Source organism: Stigmatopora nigra, chromosome 4 (genome assembly GCF_051989575.1).
Source record: "Stigmatopora nigra isolate UIUO_SnigA chromosome 4, RoL_Snig_1.1, whole genome shotgun sequence".
NCBI lineage: Eukaryota > Metazoa > Chordata > Actinopteri > Syngnathiformes > Syngnathidae > Stigmatopora > Stigmatopora nigra.
This window is the reverse complement of record NC_135511.1, coordinates 13231252-13254948: the sequence shown is the minus strand read 5'-3', so window position 1 is coordinate 13254948 and position 23697 is coordinate 13231252. Positions and strand designations below refer to the sequence as shown.

At 38.9% G+C, this 23697-nt stretch overlaps 1 protein-coding gene across 5 annotated transcripts in view; it reads left to right on the top strand.

Annotated features, from left to right (window-relative positions):
* The window catches only part of LOC144195932 (LIM/homeobox protein Lhx2-like), a 52410-nt gene that overhangs the window by 21792 nt on the left and 6921 nt on the right, over nt 1-23697 (top strand). For 4 of the 5 annotated variants that reach the window (XM_077715827.1, XM_077715826.1, XM_077715828.1 and 1 more), the window contains 3 exons: nt 13493-13619; nt 16764-16881; nt 22723-23359. In XM_077715827.1, coding sequence (XP_077571953.1) covers nt 23177-23359 — 183 coding nt within the window. In that variant the 5' untranslated portion in view covers nt 13493-13619; nt 16764-16881; nt 22723-23176. Of the gene's footprint in view, nt 1-13492; nt 13620-16763; nt 16882-22242; nt 23360-23697 lie in introns of those variants that run through there. The other variant, XM_077715829.1, reaches the window with a different exon arrangement.

The window sequence follows — 23697 nt, the reverse complement described above, 5'->3', positions numbered from 1 at the left end:
GTGTAGAGGGGTTTTGTTGAAGTGGATGGAAGTAGAAACACGGAATGGGAGCAGCAGAGAAAGGCAGCTGATGACAGCAAGAGAGCAGCAGAGGATATTGCACCCCGAGACACAACACGCAAATCGAAGGGATTGAGTTTCAAAGTCTTGCAGGAGAATTTCCTTCCTCACTCTATTTGTGTACAGTTCCAGCATCCCCCCGCCCCCACATGACTCAAAAATTCTGAAACACGTAAATATAGATATTCCTAATCAAAAATGATTTTTTTTGGTATCAGATAATCTATCGTTGGAGAATGTACAGGTACACTGCATCTTTTTCTTTCCTTGTTTTAAAAATGATAGCCAAAGTATGTCCTTTTAAAGTTATGAGTTTTTCTTTTATTAACAATGATATTTTCCCATATGTATTCTCACAGATATTTAATTATATCTGAGACACGCCCTTGGACAACACATTTTTGGTCATGTAGGCCATGCATTCAGCCTATTGTACTGCAAATATTGTGGCCTACATGAACTGTGTCTAGTCGTTCAAATTTGACCGTGCATTGTGGAAAATGTTCCCATATACTGTCAATAGAGGGCGCTAAGATGTAGTATGTGGCTTAGTTAAAACCCCAATTGACATACTATTTTTAAAACTAAATATTCACCATTCAAAAATGAATGTCACATTTAATTGTGCAACTCCTATATAATGATTCAACTGTGTTTTAAAATGATGTTTTATAGTGTGAATGCATAAAATAACTGCACTGTTCTTTTTGTGTATTACTTAAACAAGCTGTCAACGGAATGTTGTTAAGTATGCATTAATAGACACAATTGCAAAAGACAAAAAAAAAAGGAGAAAACATCAGACATTCACTCTAGTGCAAACACTCAGCAAACCTACGAGCATTACCATAAGGCACAGCTCCAACATGTGTAACCAAATAGTCAAATCCCAACGATGGTGGTTTATGATCTGTTTGATAACTTGTGTGAAACAGCATTCCCCGTTCACTTATAAATCCCCGCTAATCCCTGAGAGGTAGTGACAGCTGATTTAGAGACGCTTGGGGCTCCGATGGTGAAGATAAACTGAAGTACTTTCGAGCAGCAAGGTCTGCCGAGGGTCTATGGAGTTTAAATCACTCTTTAAAGAGACAGCGAGAATTGGCGTCACTGGGAGCCACTGGGTTGGCAGTCAGACCATGCTGTGGTCAGACCCCAAGAACATGCCAAGCCGCTGTTCAGGTAGAATGGTGAGTTTGTTTAAAAAAATTTAAATGGTGGAAAGAAATTGATTGAGTAAAACATTCTAGTCTTGTGAAAATGGGTTATGGGGATGAGAAATGTCAATGCAAAGGTGAAAAGGAAAAAATATAGAGGTAGCGGTATGCCCGTTTAACATGGCTCAACAGAAATAGAGAGCAAATTATGGTTAACACCACGGAATAAAAAAGATGGAGGCCGTAGGGGCATAGGGTGGAGGGGACATCGGGGTGACGATGAGCCCCGGGGCAGGGGTGAGACAGGAGGTGCGAGAGACCTGGTGGCAGCGCTCGGGCCTGGGTGGTGCGGCGTTAACAGGCCCCTGGGGATCCGGTGCTGCAGGACCATATGGGGAGCAGTGAAAGGGAGGGAAACAGCGGGAGCTCCACGTTGACAAGCCACCACTGCCCCTGCTTCAGCTGTTCCTCTGGAGCCCTGGGGACTTGGGGATTAGACGCACACAACAAAGACAACACACACACACACACAAACACATACACACACTTTTACAATACACTAAGGAAAATGAGAACGAAAAGCAATCCACTCACAAAACAGTCATGACAAAGGTAAAAACGATCACATGCGCACACGTATAATCATCCACAACTGATGTACTTGCCCAATAAAACGGAAAGGAAAGAGTCATCACGGAATCCATGACAACACAGTGTAAGTGCAAAGTGGCAAGGCCAAACTCATTCCACTTGCGTGTTAAATTGACCACATTGTATAGCGAATGAAGCCTACACTTTTCCAAAAACAGGTACAATTCTGCACACCAAAAGAAAATATACACAGGAGCTGACACATTACTTTTTCAGACATTCCAATTCAAAGGTTGCTTCATCTTATTAACATAATATTTGTGGGATTGTTAGATACATACTGTACACTGATTCCATTCACAGCCAATCTGAGCTTGTCTCCTCATTCCTTTTAAAGCAGTGACAGAGAAGTGCACTAATGTTTCTCAATGTGAGGTAGAAGAATGCAGAAATTTAACACACACAAAGCACTTTAATAAGGAAGTGCGGCTGCAGATTTTATGGCAGCGTTACCCAGATCGGTTGCCAGTCAACTACGTGGCACATCCACCAAGAACATTTCATACTGTGCAAGTAACATATGCAGCTTCAGTACAATGGTATCTTTAGCTGCCTACACTGGCCACCTGCCAAGCCTGCTAACTGAAGTTTCATCTTAATCTAATGATCTCTAAAACTCTACTTGTGTTGTCTGTTCTGATCAAATTAAAGCTTATGGTCCTTGTTTGGGTTGTGCTTGCGTGTGTGTGTGTGTGTGTGTGTGTGTGTGTGTGTGTGTGTGTGTGTGTGTGTGTGTGTGTGAGTGTGTGTGTGAGTAAACCAAATCGAAGACTTAACACAAGCGTTAAATCTTCCCCATGGAGGCAAATACCTGCTGCTTGCTCCTTCTCTGTCCCTCTTTTTAGCCTGGGGCCGTGAAAGCAGCCTTGGCTAACATTAAGCTGCTTTTCCTGGGGCTAAAAGTGAGTACCACCTGTCTTCTTCTTGTGAAGTAAAAGTAAAAATTAGGTTTTCCCTTTTCCTCAATCATCCATCTTCTCTGAGACAATAGACGTCATGCCAACGCTCCAAGGTGGAATTTCCCTATAAAATCACAGGTAGCCCAACTATTTCTTGTTGTCCTCCTCTTAAAAACAACATGTGTAAGTTGCTGTGAATTTTATTTGATATTAAACAGTGTGCAGTAACTATTGGCTGATGGAATTAGATGCAAAGGATTTTTTTTTGATGAAAATAATGAAAAGCAGAATCACATTAAATGTACACATTTATAATAAAAGAACAAGTTGCTGAATTCTATGTTCATTTCACATAAAATAAATCGTGAACAGAATATAGTATTATGCTGGAATTAGCGGGTATGCTTTGATAGCTAATCAAAAGGTTTAACTTTTCTATTTTAGATGGAATAATGTCCGAGAACTTTAATCAAGACACAGGGGAACTAGCTCGTGTAAAAATACATAATGCCTCCCTTAAAGGGGCATCATTTATCTCACTTTGGCTCTACAGAATTAGGTTGACCTCCGTTATATCATCTTTATGAAACTATCGAAATTCCAGTCGCTTGTATAAAACTCATCAGTGATTTCACCTTAAAAGGAATCTGTAGAAAGGTTACTTAATTGGAATAACCAGCCCTTTATTTTGAACTAGTCCATAATCCATTACTCTATTTTGTGAGGAATTTTAGCGAAAGAGGAGGGCAACAAATAATCAATTGTCAGAGTTAGTGCTTTCTAAATTATAAATGTAAGACATCAGCCCAAGCCAAAGACAAATTGTTCTCTTCAATTTGATAGACTCAACATTCATCCTAACAATTTTAAATTTTTCTAATATTCAAGTCTTCAATTAAGCGGCTTTGCATGTTTTAATAGTGTTAAAAACAGACACCTGAGAACAAGAAAACTGCAGTCTCGAAGGATAGAATTCCAAAGTTTTTAAATAATCTTGGACAAAAAAAAAGAAAAAGACTCACAGTTATTTAATATTTTGTTATGTAGGTATAAATTTTGGATAAACAATTGTGCAGCCATTTTTGATGCGATGTGTATGTCATCAAAATAAGTTGTTTTATTCGTAGTTTTGATGTCATTCTCAAGGTTTACTACGGACTACAGAAGGAGATACTGTATTTAGCTGCTGGCTTTCCGTATACAGTTTGAAAGAACCACTCAAGAGATAAAATAGAAGTTGATTTAGAGCAAATCTGAGTCATTCACAGAATCAAGTGTGTGTGTGTGTGCGTGTGTGTGTGTGCACCTCATGCTTCAAAGTCTATGTGTGTGTGTGTGTGTCCCAGTCCCAGAGCGTAAGGTGAGAAGGTTGTTGTGCTCGGTATTTTATTGTGCTTTGGCCAGCAACTGAGCCAGACTTTTAATTGCAGTATCAGTTGGAGGAGGGGCCACCGGGGCGCCTCGTCACCCTGCTGTCGTGAGCTGGGAGCCTGGGAGTCAGGGCAGGTCCTGATCCTCTCCCAAGGGGCACGCCACCCCAGCAAACAGTCACCTCTTCCTCTTGACGACGCACACCTGAGACTCCTGGCACTCTCGCCCGTTGCATCCAGCCCCCTACCCCCGTCAAGCGCCTTCCAACTCCACCCCTTTTAGCGCACTTTCTCTCCACTTCTCTCCTCAGCCTCACTCCCACCAGCCCTCTGACATTATACAGCTCACAACATCTGTCTATACACATCCACTAATCAATAAGCTTGACTCGCAGCATATTGACGCTGGCATCGGCCTCATTGATCACATCCAGACTGTGTGGTTGTGTTTTCAAAGATAATTGGGCCCGGGAACTAGCTTCACTATGAGTGACAGTCAGTTAAAATGATAATCAACTGGATATAGTCCAAATACTATCCCAGCAGGACCAGCTGGAAACCAGGCAGACAATGCTGATTTCCGACTTTTAATAGCACTTTTGTGTCGGAGTCAACAACAACTACGAGTCATCAATATTAACAACTGAAAGGGCTGATCATTGCATGAATAGAAAAAAAAGAATAACAAAAAAAATACAAAAACATTCACCCCAATGGAAGTTATTAGAATGAATTGTAGCCCAACAGTAAACATAAACAATATGTAGTATACTTGCTCCAGTGTGTAGCAGCAAAGTATTGAACTACAGTGTACCCCACACTGCCTTCAACTCACTTTCAAGCTCCATTGTCAGAGAGATGATGCAATGCTTTAATAAAAAGACCGGCTCATATTGATAGTCATTATTAAGTGACCTTAGCCAACCCCATTATGTTCCCATTAGAGGCAATAACATAAACAGCAACCTCATTTGTTTCATTTGGCCGTTCTACATAAAGAATTTAAAATTTAAATGACACTGGATGGTGACAAAAGAAGACAGAGTGTTGCCTCACTTCATTATTCTACAATTTACTTCAGTGACGTCATTAACTCGTTCAATCCCAGCCATTTTTTACAAGATAACTCCATGAATACTGGGCATTTTCCACAATTTTGAATCAAATTTGTCAAGGCACAAGAATATGGTTTATATCAAGTATTGCTATCCAATTAATCAAGAACAATTAATTAGAAGTATCGAATGTATTACTTTTTAATCAAGTCCCACTATTTTGGAAAAATCCACCAAAATTTATACAAGCCAGGGAAAGGAGTATGAGAATAGCTTTGCACAGTGGTGATCCAGCTGGTGAATAGGATGAGTGAACGTGAGCCCAGGGCATAAGACTACATATTCAGACAGAAGAGGACTCAACCTGTTTTTTGGAGGATGAAGGCTGCTAAAAATAAACAGAAATCACTGAAACTGTGAAAGAAAAAGAGGAGGCGCTGCCAGCCTGGGTTTTGACCCTTGCTGATTTCAACCAGAGAGTTCCCACATCTCTACTGCTGCCCCCTCTGCCCCGTTTCTGAGCTCCAACTCACGGTAAGATGCTGTGCCCTGTGCTCAGACTGTCAGGCCAGCACACCAACTCACTACCGAGAGGCATTATGCTAATAAGGGGGGGGCTTCCTTCCTGTCTGCCCGGCCCTTCACTGCTCAGTGGATGGGCCTGCCTTAGGGCCCTGCTGCTTGTTTTGACAGTGCATCCCCTGATAGTTGGGATTAGTCCAGCTTGTTTGGCTAAACTAGGAGAGGGGGATCTTTGCCTACTTTAGGTTTTTGGAGCGCTGCTTCAGCCAGATGCCTCCTGCTTTTATCTCCAACAGGAGTGAGTCTGAAACCCCCAAGGCTCGCCCACAGTCATGGGCAACCATGATCATCCAGGCAGTGTCGGGACCCCCAGTGCTTATGTGACATTTAAATGCACCCCTTATACCGTATCCATAGGATCAACTATTCACAACACATAAATAGTCACAATAAGCCTAGAAGAAGAAATTAAGACCCAAAACCAACAAATACTACAGTTGGGAGGGTTTTTTTTTGGAGTCGCAGTAATTCTGGAAGGATAAAGGATAGCAAACCATGGACCCAACACCTTCCAGGTCAGACTTACATGAGGAAGTGCTGTTTTATGGCTACAATTCTACTCTACATTAATGGAGGCGTCGGGCTGCAATCTCTTTGAGAGAGGTATGAACCGCTCTATTTAAGTGGCTGACCTGTGCTCAACTATTCAAAAAGCCAGTAGGCACATTAATGTCACAATTCCGGTATTAGTGTCTGAAGAAGTAGGTAAAGAGAATAAATGAAAGGTGGAGTGAGCTCACTTGCACTCGCTATACATAACGGAAGGCCCATGCTATATTTTATTCACTAATGTCAGGTGAGTTCAGGCGTTTCAGGGTCGTTCATGAAACCAGCCTGATCTTCTATTTCATCCAGGTCATCTCGATGAAAAATGAGTTACTTCACAGTTGGACTGGCTAAAACGCAGTTACTGTTGATGCAAAAATGTTTAATGAGGAAGATCTTAGGGAAGGAGTTGAGAAGAAAGTAAAGGAAGGAGGAGAAAAAAATAGAATAACGATTAGAAGTGGCAAACAACGATACACTTAAATGCTGAAGTAAAAAATGGGAAGCTCAATTAGAATGGGAAAGAAATGAGGGGGACAATCAATAAAAGGGTGAAATGAGGAAGAGAAGTTGGTTGAGGAGCAAAGAAAGTCTAAGAAAAGGAGAACGGGGTCTCAAGAGAGCCAGGTCACTGAGGCCCAGGGGTGATGTCAGCCTATTAAACTGATTTCGCAGGTTCCCTTAACGAAGCCTCTGGCATGTTAAAGGGCAGGAAGCATCCTATTTCAGCCGTTACATCCCCTCCCTTTTATCGTGGAGCGAGTGCAGGACTTATTGACAACTCCTGACAAACAGGCATGAAGGAAGGCAGCTGCTGGGGCACTCCTCACAGGATCTGTAACACATAGTGGGATTTGGCGTCAGACCCCAGTCGAGCTCCATCTTATTGCTCAATAGTGTGCTGACACAAATCTAACTGTGAATGTTCACCACTCAAGTGTAATCAATACTCTTGTCTTTTGATATGTGCGGAATTACAGTAGTTTGTCCAATAATGTATGGATTTGAGAATGACGAACGAAAGGCTTGCTTTCGTATTGCACTCTGTATAACAATGGCTTCTTACATAAGGTGAAAAATAGCAAATACAAGAATGATAGATTCATACATTTACATATATATTTGAACCCAGTTATTTTTCAAAAGTCCACATTTGGTATTTTAGATTAAATGTCAACAACCTTTGAATCTTAAACATATTGCTGCTAATTGACGTCAAGCATCAAGTAAAGAATATTGAACCATAGGCCGAGCGGTTGTGGTCATTATCTTTGGCCACAACTTCCCCGATAGTTTACTCAATACCTAATGCTGCTAAATATGAAGGATGTCAAGCCCAAACACTTCTAAGATCCTAGATGGTGTGTATGTCCAAGTGTGTGCGTGTGTCCTCTTTTCAAAACATATCCACAATCTGCTGAATCGTACTGGCTGTTAGCTGCAGCTGGCGCTCAGTTGCCTGCAATCAGTCCCTGCAGCATATGTTACCAGGTGTTATCTCCCACCGAATGCAATCTTTCATCAAGGTAGCCCGATTGCAGACAAATTAATTAGGAGAATATCAAGTCAACATAGCGGTGCACAGAAGTTGAATGTGCAATATCAAAGAAGCGAGAATTTTTGGGTCATGTGCTCATCTGTTTTAATCTTGTGTAATGCATATTGTTATTGTATTTTAAATGTGCAGATCCAATTCAGATATGTTGATTTTGTTACCTCTGCTAAAAAAAATACTTAGTTCCTGATTATAGGGCTGCTCCAGTCAATTTGATGATTTTTTTTTGTAAATAGATGATATTTTTTGGAAATAAGTGGAAATAAATGTATACAGGCTGCAAACAATTGAATGAAGAAGCAATATCTTATGCAGCATGTCTGCTAAGGATCTGCTGAATTTTTAGCATTACTTCAGGGTGCAGCAACAAAAACAATTACGACCTTCATCACCAAAATACATCTTCCTCTTCTTCATATTAGATTTATGTAATGTGGGCTTCCTGTAATAAAGCTCGGCCTAGTAGAAGGCCAACCACAAGCCTCCCCACGAGTTCTCCAGGACCAAAAGTTTTGGTGCCCTGACCTTGTATCAGATTGCATACAGGTGTATAGGTAAATACGCAAAATGCATCACTTAATCTGCCTATGCAAGTGCAGTATACAAGGGCAGATAACCTGTCAATGCCAGCTTGATGTCATCAAGGTTTTGAGCCATACTACGTGCTATGGCACGTGTTTTGAATGAATATTTTCTTGTTAGCTTCTGAAATGCTTACTCAACAAGTATAGCTTTGGCGACGCTGAAATATATGCGCCAATTTTCGCATTTTCAGCGTGCGACAGCATTTCCCAACCCCATAAAAATGGCTGTGTAAGCTATTATTTTATCTGTTGTGTACTGACCCACAATAAGCTGATACACTTTTTTTTCTGTGGCTGTGCAATTATTGCTGCAAGTAGTTCCCCACTCAAAACAAGCATTATAATAACTATTAATGGATTTTCATATGCAAATACATTTATATTTTAATCAGTGTGGAAAAACAGAAATGGCAGAATGAATGAGTAGTAATGAAATAATATCAAGTCAATATTGTCACTATAGTCTAATGGGAGAATACAAGGATAGCCGTTAAGTGCTTTTCCCTTTGATAACCAGCTCATTGATCTCATCCTTAGAGTTTAGTGTTTGCCAAATATATTTACAACAAACATTCACTGTCTTTTAGTCGCAATAAGAACTCATTCATCTCCAACTGTTCATCTTTTCACTACTCAAGTCTAATTTCCAAATAGCTGGTTTTATATCAACACCCTGGACAAAGCATATCATTTATTCAATTCAAGGTGCCTTGGGTCTTTCATTCTAGAGGTCAGTTATTTGAATACGACACCATAACGGTCTTTCGTCTTCTTTTTACCCAACAGTTAAAACAGTCTCACATACACCACTTCAAAAGAGTGTGGCTTTATACAGCCTATCGCAAATTTTACAAACATACAGTATGTTAGAGTGGCAGCTGTGACAAAATCTGCAGCAACCAAATATGTAGAGGATAAAACATTTAAAAGTTAAGATTGAGCTGCGGTGGCGTCAATCGAAGATCATATAAACAGGGTGCAGGGAAAAAGATAGTGAGATGAGGAAAGGACGTCAGACTGTGAAAGAAAGAGCGCAGACAAAAAGGAAGCCAAAACAAGCTTTGTTGTTACATGTGCAAGTAAGACAGAAAGACTCAGTAGTCTTTTCTGGTTAGACATTTGCTTTTTACCAAACCCGACATTTACATCTCTGGTAAAATTGAAAGTGAACTCTGACTTGTAAAGGTATACTTATAAAAAAAACAAAGGCTTCCTTCTCAAGTTTGATGGAAAGCTAAAGAGACACAAAATCTCATGTTAGATTTTGACACAAAAAAAAAACAATGATATGATGACAAAATGGCAAACCAGATAAACAGATAAAATAGTTCTAGCTCTTATTGAGCCAGCCAATTAGAGTCCCTGGGTCAAAGTGCATTATGGGAGGTGGTGGGAGTTTAGAAGCGGTACAAACACACTGAGACGGACTCCCTCTTCTTTCATCGTTCCTTTCTTCCATCGCCTTTCTTCTTTCTGCTGTAGCGCGAGAGGAGCGAGCTTTGTAGCTTAAGGGATTCACTCGAGCGGCCGTCATTATTTCTCCTCAGATGCCAGTCTGGCCTCCACCCCGCCACCATCGCTCCTTCCCTCAACCACACCCCTCCACCATCACCCCCTGCGCACAGCATTACACTAACCGACTGCAAACACTTTAATTTCCTGAACTCAAGGTCCATTGTGTAACAGGTGTACCATAATGATACCTGAATGATACTCCCACATGCTGAATAAGGATGTGATTTAAAAAAAAACATTGCTAAGTAGAAAAAAAAACTTGTGAGAAACATTTACATTATTTTGTGGTTATAATTTTAAATTCTTCAGATTTTGTTTAAAAACATGATGAAAAATTATTTTAAAAAAACAGTGATATAGCAAAAGCAGACTATCAAATTGCATAATAATGCAAATGATTGTTGCTGCCAATCCAAATTACTGCATGAAAGTATTAGAACTGCCATTTTTGCACATCTGTGACGTCATTATACACAGTATACGAGTCAGAATCCCACCGACACACACCATAACATCCGATACATCGACATCACCCCGTTCCTCTCGTACTCCTCCGATAAAAAGATATCCGTTTAAGACACACGAAGAAAGGATGCCATGAAACCAGAGCAAGGAGAGTGACAAAAAGCAAAATGGTGAGAAAAAAAGAAAGAATGAAGGGAGGTGAAGATAAGGGGAGGGTGCAGTGAAGGGATGATTGGTACAGAAAAAGGAAGTCAATTATGTATTCTGAACCTGGCCGATGTAGTCCTCAGGGATCTGGCTTTGCACCTCAGGATCTGTAAATAATTGACAGATAATATTAATTGGCTTTGGATTAGTGAGCAAGCTGAGTATCACACATTAATATTTGATCAGAGGATGATAGGGACCCTGGCAGGGGATCCGAAGGGGCAGCTGAGGCTGTTTTGTTGATTAGGCATGATAAGCGAGGAGACAGAGGCAAGTAGTAGCAGCACCAGCGATAACAACAGTAGCTCTACACACATACACAGCAAATCGTAACACACAACAGTGGTCTCCAGGCTGCTAAATGCACTCATTGCTAGAAAACTGCCAACTCCTTATATTCCCACAAAGAATAAAGAAGGACAGAGGAGGAAAATAGAAGACTTCCGGAGTCCCTTTGATCGCTTTTGCCCCCCTTTCATTACGATGTTTAAGCACAGTCTTGCACTCAGCTGAAGGTATTATGGTGTTTTTATGAGACAGTCCTACTAGGATAAAAGACAGACAATGGCTTTAAGGGAAGTGCCTCAAATGAACTAACTCATTGGTAATAATAATAGAGAGAGGTTGGCTTTTATTTATTTATTTACACAGCACTATGAGGACCTGCAAGCTTACATCCTTAAATTAGTATAACTTTCATTTTGGAAGATATATAGATTATACATAGACATGCACAAAAAGAAAAGAGGACATTACCAGCCAGGACCTTTCAAAACACTTAGTATTTATATTTTCATTTTTTACGACTGTGGTAACCCGAATGAAAATGTGCTCAAGTCAAACAGCCGTTAACGGTAAAACTTTGACATAGGGGTCAGTTAGCGATCACAATGGAACACTTGTCATGGCCTAATGACCTTTCATTCTTGAGTTACACATACTACAAGTGAAAGGCACAGTTCTTTATGAGGAGCTATGAAACAATAGCAGTTATAAAAAAAACATACAATAAATCTGGCTAAAATTAACAGTAGAATATCTTCCCCTCAGCGGCAGCAGTGGAACACCGAGCGGGTAAAAATGAAAAACAAACAAGACAGATTTACGCAGCACAACAAGCTGGCAGACATATATGCACAATTAAACTCGTGGAGGCTAATTAAAGTGTTACTGGAATCACGCAGCTAGAGTGTGACAACATAATGAAAGATTGAAGAGGGGAGGTGAGGCAGGACCCTGGACCCCCTGCACCCCGCCCCTCTCTCTCTCTCTCTCTCTTTACTCTTTGACAACAATGCTACCTCATCCTCTCTTCACTTGCCACTCTCTCTCATCTACCATATGCTGCCATTTGTTTAGTCAAATCCCATTTAAGCGGCAAAGATCTATGACTGTGAGGCAGTGCTTTGCTCCGACTTGGATCACTCTCCATAGACGAATCGCCTGCTATTATTTATCATAGCCCATGTCACTCGGCCAGAAGAGTCTCCAGGGAGTGGCCTTTTATTGGTTTTCTGCATCATTTGTCTGGTGATTACTGCTATCCACCCCTGAACCAAGGGAATAATCACAATATTTCAATTTAAAGATAGGATATAGGGCTGCTAGCTTGGAGACTTAAACAGTATCATGCTGTGAAGAAGACTGTCTGGAACATGTGTGTATTTCATAAGGGTCAACTGTGAGGTGGCTCAGGAAAGTTCCAGGAATGGTGTCACAAATAAGTATTTAAAATCCAAATTACAACTTTCACCCGTTTTTGCTAAATTTTCTCAGTCTTATTAAAAAATTATCATTTTTATTCTTCTCATTGGATGATGCCCCTCAGATTGATTAATGAGAACAGCACAACGTTGGACTTTGGCTGTCTTGAATGCTTTGACCTTGGCTTATGTTGTCTTTTCACTTCTTTGTGCTTTACCTGGACTATGTTGCGAAGCAGAGAATACGCATGCCTTTTGCTTTAATTTATACTCCAATATGATCTTAATGGTTCATATTAACCAGGTGTTTTCAATACTTGAATTTAAAAGTAATTGAACTGTTCTAAAAAAAGGTCAGGTTTAAGGGGATTTAATTTGTTGTTGTTGTTTTTTTTGCAGGGTTAAAGTTAATATTAAGGCAATCTCAAATCTCTGCCTTTGCATACTCAAACTTGCCACACTACCACTGCATAAATATAAATTAATTAAAAAAAAGGCCGCCTTCTGTGTAATACTTAAGTGTTCATTTTGCAAAATGAAAATAAAATTAAAAAGACGAGAGAGTCAAATTTTGTTTGATTTCATAATTTGGTGCATTTAAGAAAATATCAAGAGAACACATAGAGATCAAGCCGGGTATTGATTAAAGACAAATCTTTTAAGAGTGGAATGTCTGGGACTTATACGTGGACTTTAAATCCCATTGCACCATTTCATGGAGTTTTAGCCTGCAGAGCTTATCCCCAGTATCTATCCCCTCTCATACCCTACTTGGCAAAAGGAGAAAGAGATTGCAATAAACAAGGGTATTGATGGGAAAGTTCCCAACGATTGTTGAACTCCTATAGAGTTTAATCTCTCAACAAAATCGCATATTGTAAAGTGCTTCGAACCATACTACCTTTAGGCGCATTGCTCTGATAGTTTGAGGGCCTTGGTCACAACCCTGAAGTTAATTTAGGCTACTAAATCAGACCTGATCAGAACTGTATCATAAATATATACTAACTCCAAAAATCTCAGCTTCGTTGTTTATTAATAAGAATTTAGTGGCTCATAATGGTTACTGCACAATGAATAGGCTTCCAAACAGTAGACTATATATATTGCTTTATATGTATTTCTATTTGTCTTCATTCCAAGAGAGAGCTGAAGTCTGCAAAGCCATGGACCAGAGGGAGGGATGCTGTTGTGATCGACTCATACCCTTTGATCCCTGAGATGACCTGAGCCACCGGCTGGACGCTGAAAATGAACACACAAGAGACATGTGGGTACCAATCCATCACTCTCTAGTCCTGCATCAAATACTGCTGTTGTGTCCTTGTGTATTTGCTCTCAGAAACATTCGTCAGCACGTGAACACACTCATAAACAGTCCAATAGGGGATAAAATGGCATTATATATATGTATCATATATATTTTTACTGTGTAATAACTTCTGACTTGTAAACCTGTATTAAGTGCCATAAATAATAGTGATAATATTAAGAACAAGGCCAAGAAGCTATGAAGAAAAATAAGAAACTGATTTTCGATTGGATTTGTGTTGTTTTGTTGTTGTTGATTTTATTCAACAGAGCAATAGTACCCGAAAGAATATTACATCTTTAGTAACCAAAATATTTAAAAGAACACTTTACGATCACTTCCTATTAAGGCTGCGAAGTAAACAGGCCTTTGAAATGAAGCCCTCAATTCAGAGCAGAGCAGTGTTTCTGACATCTGCCATGCCCAGACAAGCCCAATGTGAACTGCAAGAAAACATTTGATTAATTTTCTTGTATGGTTTAAAATGGCAAAATGATATTTAGCAGTTTGAGTTTGTTTGTTATATATATGTCATAGTGGCATAAAGTGGAAATCTGTAAAGAATAGTAAATGAAAGACAAAAAAATAAGTATATGTATGCATGCACGTTATTACTTCTGGTAATATGAAAAAGTATATGGACAGTCTTGATTATTTGCCAGTCTCTGTCTAATATTAATGAAAGCATGCAGATAAAGTACAAAGTCAGGCTGAACAGTGATTAATTATTTTTCGCAGTTTTATTGGAAGTTGCCCTCTGCCAACTAAACTGTGTTTCAGACATACATTTGTTCTTGAAGAGGTGACAAATTACAAATGTGAACCTTGTTTTCATGCTTTGAGAATGGAATTTCATAACCAAAAAAAAGCTCCATGATGAAAAGACTGCAGAACATCAAAGTGGTTTGCCCTCCAACAGAAAGGTTAAAAGTTTATTTTAAAGAGAGTTCCTCTCCGATTATTCACGGCTCGATTCTCATTAGCTGCTAGTTTTAATCAGATGTGCCATCAATTAGTTTGACTTTTCTGCATTTTTGATGCTTTAAAGTTGGATGTCAAGGACACAAATCCCCCCTATAGAGTACTCACATGAAAGACAGAATGTGTACTTCCTGTACTCAAAATTTAAAAAAATTCACTCACCTAAAAAATGTGTGTGTTTAAGGGCATGTATATATTAATATATAGGTTTACACCATTAAGGAAAGTTTAAGTTTTGAAATGCAAACCCTCAAATTTGCAACAAACTTGGTGCCTAAATCCTCCGAAACATATATACAATTATAGTATCCTGTATTTTATTTAGAAATTTACTTGCTAGAGTCGAATTAAAGTTCCTTTTCCACCCTGTAACTTTTGGCACATATTTGCTTTCTACACCAGATGCCCTTCCTGACTCAACCCACACCTTCTTTATCCGGGGCTCAGCCAGCCAAGCTTTGGTATCACGGCACCGTCTGCGGATCAAACCCACATTGTCTACATGAAAAATAACCTCATTTAGCAGTGAAAAATGAACCCCTTTTATAAACATGATATAACTATTTTAAATCAACACATATGTCAACACTCATGACAGTAAAATACATAAAGTGTGACACTCAAATGATATTTGAAATATAGAATATACTCTGGTTCTTCCCCAAAGTATAGCATACTATTACCCCTGGACCCAATTATTATAAACTGTTTAGAAAATGTATGAATGTCAACACATGCAGTTCAAGACAATGCAAATAGGGCAACTGCAAAAAAAAAAAAGAACAACCTTGACAATTAAGGTCGAAAGGTAAAATGACAACACGTACAAGGATCAGCATTGATTGATATGCAATGTTAGAAAAGGCGCCGACAGTATGGCGATTGAATGAATGTTCCTTAGATTGGTAGCAGAGGCCAGAGGAAAGCCATCTGAGAGTTGAGGGAGCCAAAGGCTGTGCTGTCAAAGCCCTGTGATGCCTGGTGTCTTACACCCGCAGCAACTATACTGTGATCACACCCAGCCATCGACTTAGAGGCTTTCGATGAGCTCGAGAGAGCAGGAATTGGTGAAAGATGATGGGGGGTAGACATGAGCCTCTGTGTGTCGCAAAGGGTGCAAAGGAGAGAGCAGGCGGTACTTGGATAGGAATAAAGGTCGAAATCCCTGACTGTGAAAACTGTCATGGCAGGGGAGATGTTCAGAATCCGTTTGCCTAAAAATATATTATTGAAGTCCTCTGGCGCATATAATTTAACACCCCAATACCAGGGGAGATGAGTGAGAATTGAAGCGACTGCACCTTAACAAAGGCCATTCTCCTGGTTTCACACCAGTAGATGGTTTCACACCAGTAGAGAACTAGCAAGCAAGGTGCTCCTGCTAGTGTTAAGGGTGGCTTAGCGACCAGCCTGTTGTAGCAAAGCTGTACAAAAGGCATAAAGTCACATTCAAAGCTATTTCGTTTTATAAACCTCTGGGGGCCCTCCTATTCGCATCTCTGGCATAGTTTATTCCGTTTGTTCTGCCGATGAAGTTATCTTTCAGGAAAGCGACTGTCATTTTTACGACTTGGTGGAATATAAAAAAGGAGGTATATTGAGATAAATTTGGCTCAACATCCACGCATGCCATTGGCCCGCTCCATGAATCTGGAATTATTGGTGGAACCTCTAAAGAAGATCATTCAAAAATTGACGACGATTTTTTTTAAATATCCCAATGAATGTGCAACAACATTTAGACAGATTTAAGTATTCCTAAAGATCATACAAGTTTGCATACCAAAAAAAATGCTTTTAATAAATGGCATAATTATTGTACCACGACCCCAAGGAGGATAAATCAGTTCAGAAAATGAGATGAGAGATAATAGTATTAATAAAGTACAATATAGTTGTGAATTTGCCATTTTTTAAATGTATTATCATTTTTCTTCATTTAATTAATACAAAATATTGTTTCTAATTGTCTCTATTTAAGTGTTAATGCTGAAACGACATGTTATTACTGGGACTTGCAAAGAGAAAAAAATGAAATAATGATTTTTCCAAGTGAACTTACTGTTGTTTCAGCAGTGTTCTTCTCCAATGCAGCATTAAATTGGATTAATTTCTTTACAGGACATTACAACGTTTAAGCACGCGGCCATGAAGAGTACACGACAGGTGTGGGAAGCGAAATCGGGACAGGTGATCATAAGGCATGGTGAAGATCACACACGGATGACTATAAGAACGGGTGAGTTTCATACTGTATATACAGTATACTTTATATGATCCTGCAAAGTATATCCAGGCAGTTCTCTCTCGCAGCTTCAGTCATTCTTATTCATAAGGTCGACTGGGCACACAGCTCTTGACTGGCTCAAACCCAAGTCATTCATTCAATTCAGTCATGGGGTTTTGGAGGACTTTTGCTGCTGGGATTGCATTAGGAATAAGACTGCTGCCTTCTTTTGTCTCCTTTCTTTCCTTCCTTGTACCCTGTCTGAATCTATCCTGCATCTGTAAAACAGATTAGGACGTTGGGATGGAGGTTGCATTATGTCGTGAGGGGGCTTTACTGTAAGGTTTGCAGCAGTTCCCTTCCCTCTTTCTCTTCCCCCTTAATATACTACTTCACTCAGAAGGAGCTAAATCTTTGTTAACGGAGAAACTACGAACTCACTGGGAGTTAATCAGAGTCAGTGCACTGCAAACCATTTGCATATGAATTGGTTGTGGCTCTATACCAGGTCTCTTTATGTCATTCAGTCTGCCATGCCTCAGGCCGAGGTCCTCTTAGGTGTTATACTGCCATAGGTGCCGGGTTTGGTTTATGGAGAAATATATGTGAGGGAAAACCCAATACATGAAACAGACTAAGCATGTACAAACATTACACATCTTGAGTGTATCATTTAGACATTATTTTCATTTCAATATCATTTTTCAATCTACCTGCATTGTACTTCTAATTGTGAGATGGGTTTTGGAAATGTAAAGACCTGACATGAAGTTTTTTTTTCTTCTTCAATTGACATATATACGCAAAAATCCTCATTTAAAACTCAAATGCCTTCCTACCTGATCAATATAGTTTCTCAGGCCGGGGCAATTGAGAATGGGAGGAGAAATGGCGTTCAGGAGAGTGTAAATCTGATGTGGAAATGTAGACTTAGTTGGAATTATCTATTTGAGAAAAGACCTTTTCACTTGTTTTGTTGGTTTATCCCCTAAACCCCATCTCACCCCCCAGCCTAAAAGCTTTTGACATCTTCATCTTGTTCACAGTGGGCAGCCTTTGTTTGTTCTGCTTGAAAAAGCCACCGGGGCTCAGCCCCCCTCTCTGTGGCACAAGTGTAGGACTTTGCCATGGCAAAGTGGGGGATTTCTCTTTCCTCCTACCCCCTCCTTTTTCACATAACTACAATATGGTCATTGTCTAGCAGTGAATAATGTGGCCACTCGGGCAGCATGGACTGCTCCTCGGGCTTTGACTGTGAACCAGCTCCTTTCTTCAGTGTGAAAGGACTCTAATCCATGTAAATATAAGACTCAGGGTACAGCTTGGTCGTGGTGAGGAGAGTGAGAGGGAGGAATGGAGGGGAGGGTCAGCAATTTAACCTTTGACCCAACAAATAAGAGGCATGTAAGTTTTAGAATTACTCTCCAAAGAGGGGCTCCTGTGGCAGAATGAGTTTCTTTTGTAATCTCTCAGTCTGGGTCTGATTGCAGGGACTAGCATGGGAGCTTCGTCCAAAACAAAATAGGCAAAAAACCAGTGCTGCACTACTTAACAGCAACAAATAGACAATGCCAAACGTTTAGGGCTATTTATCTATTACCATTTCTTTATGGGATGCAGCTGTATCCACGGAAGTGTGTTGATTGTTAACATGAGGTGTTGTAATAATATCAATTAAAGTGGGAAATATGAAATGAAACCTAAGCCATTCATGTTCTTATGAATTCACCCGTGTAATCCACCTCTAATACAACGTTTGTGATGCTCTGAATCATCAAGAGTTTACAGCTATTATTGAACCACATGCCACAGTAGCCACTGCAACACACGTGATCTAACATGCGTGCTCAAAATTGTCAACATACAGTAATTTATGCAAGAATGTTGTGAAATCCCAATTAGGTTTTTGTTAAAATTGGGCAACCCATTTCGCCTCTCACCTACCCTCTGAAATATGCACATTCTTTTCTCTTTTGTTTCTTGTGGGAGCTTTTTGTACTTCCATCATGATTGAAACATTGTGTTGTTTATTTATTTTCCAACTCAAACACGATTTCTAAAAGTCATGGTTTTAAGTGAGGTTTGGTCTAGGGCATATTTTGATCTTGACCACAACAGTAATTAATTGTTATGCCACTAAATCACAACTAAAGATAAGGCGACCATTTAATTAACCTGAATGCTTGTTTTCCCCAAATGATGGATAAGAGTTGGTATAAAACTTCCCACAAATAGGAACACAAGGAATAACATTATGTTTAGATACCTGCCACTAAATCTGTACAAAAGACATTGAAAATGAATTTCTCAGTCATTTCCACTTCAGGCTTCTGATAAGAAGCACAAGCACTACTGCTCTCAAACAGTGGAGGCTGATATCTAAGGGATGCAGGTGTGATGTTTAAACTTCTGTTTTTGTATCCTTGTGAGAGCTTACTTCTAATGCATGTATTCAAAGTTTATGAGGCTGGGTGGATTGTGTACGTACACCGATTAGGTGATCTACTTCTTCCCTTTCATGTGTTTTTAGTCTTGTCTGCTTTGTTCCCCTTCTTAATTACGACGGAGCTCTCCTCAGAGAGCTTGTAACCTTCTCCCCCACTTCCACAGCAGCATCCCATTAAGGCCACACACCCGATAGCTTACCACCTTCATGCAAAATACAATTAAAAATGTGGGCGAGATCAAAAAGATGCCAGGAGCTTGACGAGGGTGATGCTTTTCTGAGAGATGCAGATTTGTGCTATTGATGGTTGCCTTGTTTGTAAATCATTATGGGACAGGGCTTAATAAGCAGCATCAGCATTTTAGTCGTTGACAAGCCCAAACACACACACACTTTTCCTCAAAGTGTTTTGAGATAGTTGTTCACGTTGTTAGTTTATTAGTTTCACAGTGGTCATTAGAGCTGGTGTTCACTGGCATGTTGTTTGTAGATTTAGCCAATTAAACAGTGTTGCAGTCCACTAAACACCAGCAATATCTGATCATCTTTTTTGAAACTTTTAGGAAATCGGCTCATAATTGAATGAAGCGCTGTCCTTCATGGGTCAGCACGTGCAAAATTTTGCTTGTGTATTATTATCAATATAACTAATATATAAATTTAGAGACTCTAAATGAATAGAGCTGATCTTTATCAGAAATTCGCTTCTTTCTCCCAGTTTTGTCTAATTCTGCAGTGCAAAAGACTCCAACAGTTTTCCAGAAATTGTCATCTTAACGAATGCATTATACTGTATCATTCAAGAATGTTACAGGATTCAAATTTTGATCTTAACATCCTAAGCATAATTTGAAAAATAATGAATGAATCTTTCAGACTTTTACCAGCTTCACTGATTAGATTTCAGATTAATTTTCATAGCCATTCAACATTTCATGTATAATATTTTATAATAAGACATGTAGGTTTATGATTAATTGATATTGATGGCAAAAAAAGAGAAGAGCTGTTTCCTTTCCCTCATCTGCACAGAGTAGAGCGAGAGAGGAGTGTGTGAGAGAGAGAGAGAGAGAGAGAGAGAGAGAGAGAGAGAGAGAGAGAGAGAGAGTGAAAGAGAAAGAGAGTGAGAGTGAGAGAGAAAGAGTGAAAGGGAGAGAGAGAGAGTGAGAGAGAGAGAGAGAGATTACAAAACCTGGTTTAACTTTCAGTTGGATTTATATCACATCGAAACAAGTTTCCTATTTTCAAGTAAAATTCCTCGCAAAATGAACTCTCAACCTTCAGATATGCGTATTCTCAAAACCTGACTGATGACACGAGCAAATGGCCCTCATCCTTAAAATTCTTCAAGCGCCATTCAATATCATATTTCATACACGCCTGCAGACATGCCCTCTCCCGCTATGTTTAATGTATAAAGCCAGCCCTATAGCAGCTAGAAATTTCAGACGATAAATATGCATGTATTCAATTAGGGGTATTAGACCTGGTGGTTTGCATAAGGATTTAGGAGCTTAACATCATATTTGTACTACCTCACAATAGCCTAAATGCGAGCTTTTATGTGAGGAGGGGGTGACAGCAAGTATTTTTCAAAAAAAAGGCCAGGAGCAGAAAAGGATTTGAAACACACAACTGTGAGTTATTACACTGTTTTAACCCATAAATGTGCAGCAAACACACACTATCATTAAAGTTGACTGGCTGAATTCAAATGACCTATTACAAGATTACTTACAGATTTTACTTGTGAAGAACAAAAGGCCAAGCGGTGATGCGATAACCTATCATTTATGCGTACTTGTTCAAAGCTCTCTGTGTCAGTACTGATGACCAGGTCCACTTGTCCCCGCCCAATTAAGAGCAGAGAGCTAATTAGAAGGAATGGGTCTGCCAATTTGAATTTTGAAGTTCCTGTTGCTAAAACAATTGCTCAATGTCTACTTTCATATGAACAGATGACAATTATATATATATATATATATATATATATATATATATATATATATATATATATATATATATATATATATATATATATATATATATATATATATATATATATATATATATATATATATATATATATATATATATATATATATATATATATATATATATATATATATATATATATATATATATATATATATATATATATATATATATATATATATATATATATATATATATATATATATATATATATATATATATATATATATATATATATATATATATATATATATATATATATATATATATATATATATATATATATATATATATATATATATATATATATATATATATATATATATATATATATATATATATATATATATATATATATATATATATATATATATATATATATATATATATATATATATATATATATATATATATATATATATATATATATATATATATATATATACACACACACACACACACACACACACACACACACACACACACACACTATATTTATGTGTGTTTTAGTGACTAAAGTTGGTTGTGTGACATTGAATTGAAACATTCTTAATACCATTTAATTTTATATTGATGTAATTATAATGATTATCATTATGAAGATGATTATTATTCATATTCTTTTAGTTCTTATTAAAAATAAAACAATGGGTCAGTTTTAATTTGTTTTTAAAGGCTAAACTCTTCAATAGTGTATAATTTTTGCAATAGAAACTAAAATAAAACAAAATCTGAAATAAAATTTAAAAGAAATAGGGAGTGGGTGGGGTTTTTAATGAAAGAAAAGCAGGAGGAATTAATCATCCAGCAAGTATTGCTGCCATAGTGAGGTTGCTTGGTGAAACTTTCTCTGGCTGATGTGCGTCACGACTCCAAAAAGGTCCCAACAGTCTTTGCTGAGACTTTTATTTGGAGCTACAGTTGGCGGTGTGTGTGGGGTTGGAGACATGCGGCTCATACGGCTCGGAGCGCTCGTTCCTCAAACTAGGAGCGCTTGGATGACGGCAGCCCAGCCAATGAACACGACCCCTGCGTTGTGACGCAACCGGGCCTCGTTGATAAGGAGCAGGGAGTCCAAAGTGGACGTGAGAAGGAGGCTCGGCGGTTAGTTGGGGGTGGGGGGGCTGAGGAACGCGCACAGACACCTCCTCCTCCTCTTCTTCCTCTCGTGCGCACATGGTATGCGGCCTCACTGGCAGGAGACGTAAACAGACAACCGTGAAGGGAAGAAGGGACTCTATGATGCAAAATATTTCATTTTTCAATGTGTCAACTATATGTCGTTTGACATAACAGTCTGGACTGTTGAAGCTGAAGGAGAGAAAAGGACGAACGTTGTCATATCATTTGGATTGTTTATTTTCTTTTTGAATTATTCTTTGATTATTTGTTGTTGGGTTTTTTTTAAATAGGGAGATGCAGGGAGTCTCCACTTCTCATTTTTCACCTGCATACAGTTTTTTATAACCTGGAGAGAAGGGGAGAAATTTTGAAAGACTGTCTTGGAAGGGACATCGGGATCAAGAGAGCTACATAACCCTGTTGTGTGGTATGTTTATTTCATGGCAGAATTATTTTTTGACATTTCTCTTAGAAATATAGATATCATCTCGAAGACAAAATTCTCCATATTCACTTCTCATTTCGAATTATTCATCTGTCAGAGAATGAATGGTATCCGGGAAAGTGTTACCATTGGCAGATGATATACTGAGGAGAACACGTGTCCAATTCCTCCCTCAATTTTTTTCCATCCTGATCTGGATTTTTTTTTAACTTCTCACGTAAACGAGGAAACAAAAACAAGAAAAGAAAGGACCTGAACTGCGAGTGTTTTTTTTTTTTTTGAGCCGAGTTTTTCTTCTGATGGACATCTTGGCTTTTAGATCTGAAGAGAATAGTTATAATATTCTCCCATCGGCTGCAACCATGCTTTTCCACGGCCTCCCCGGAGGCGACGTGCACGGCGTGGTGGAAGAAATGGACCGCAGAGGAAAGAGCGAATCAGCGGCCATCAGTTCAGCCATCGATATGGGCGAGTCGGAGACGGTGAGGGTCATCTATTTCATTCTATTTGGCTTGTTAGGGAACACTGTATAGCGGCCTGGGGATGTGTGGTACTCGGGATTCGTACTTGGTTTCAGTGCATAAGGGGAGTATGAAATTATTGTTGCTGTGTGGAGAAGTGCTGGCTTTAAAAGCATCAAACTTTAGATTCAGGATAGGAAAGGCAAAAAGTATAATTTATTCACTTCAATCTTAGGTTTGGCCAACGAAGTAATGCAAATTGTCATTATATATAGTAGTAATAGTAATTAGAATGATAGTAATAAAAGTAAATCAATTATGAAAAATAGAATGTGCATATATTTGAATTTTGCAAAGGG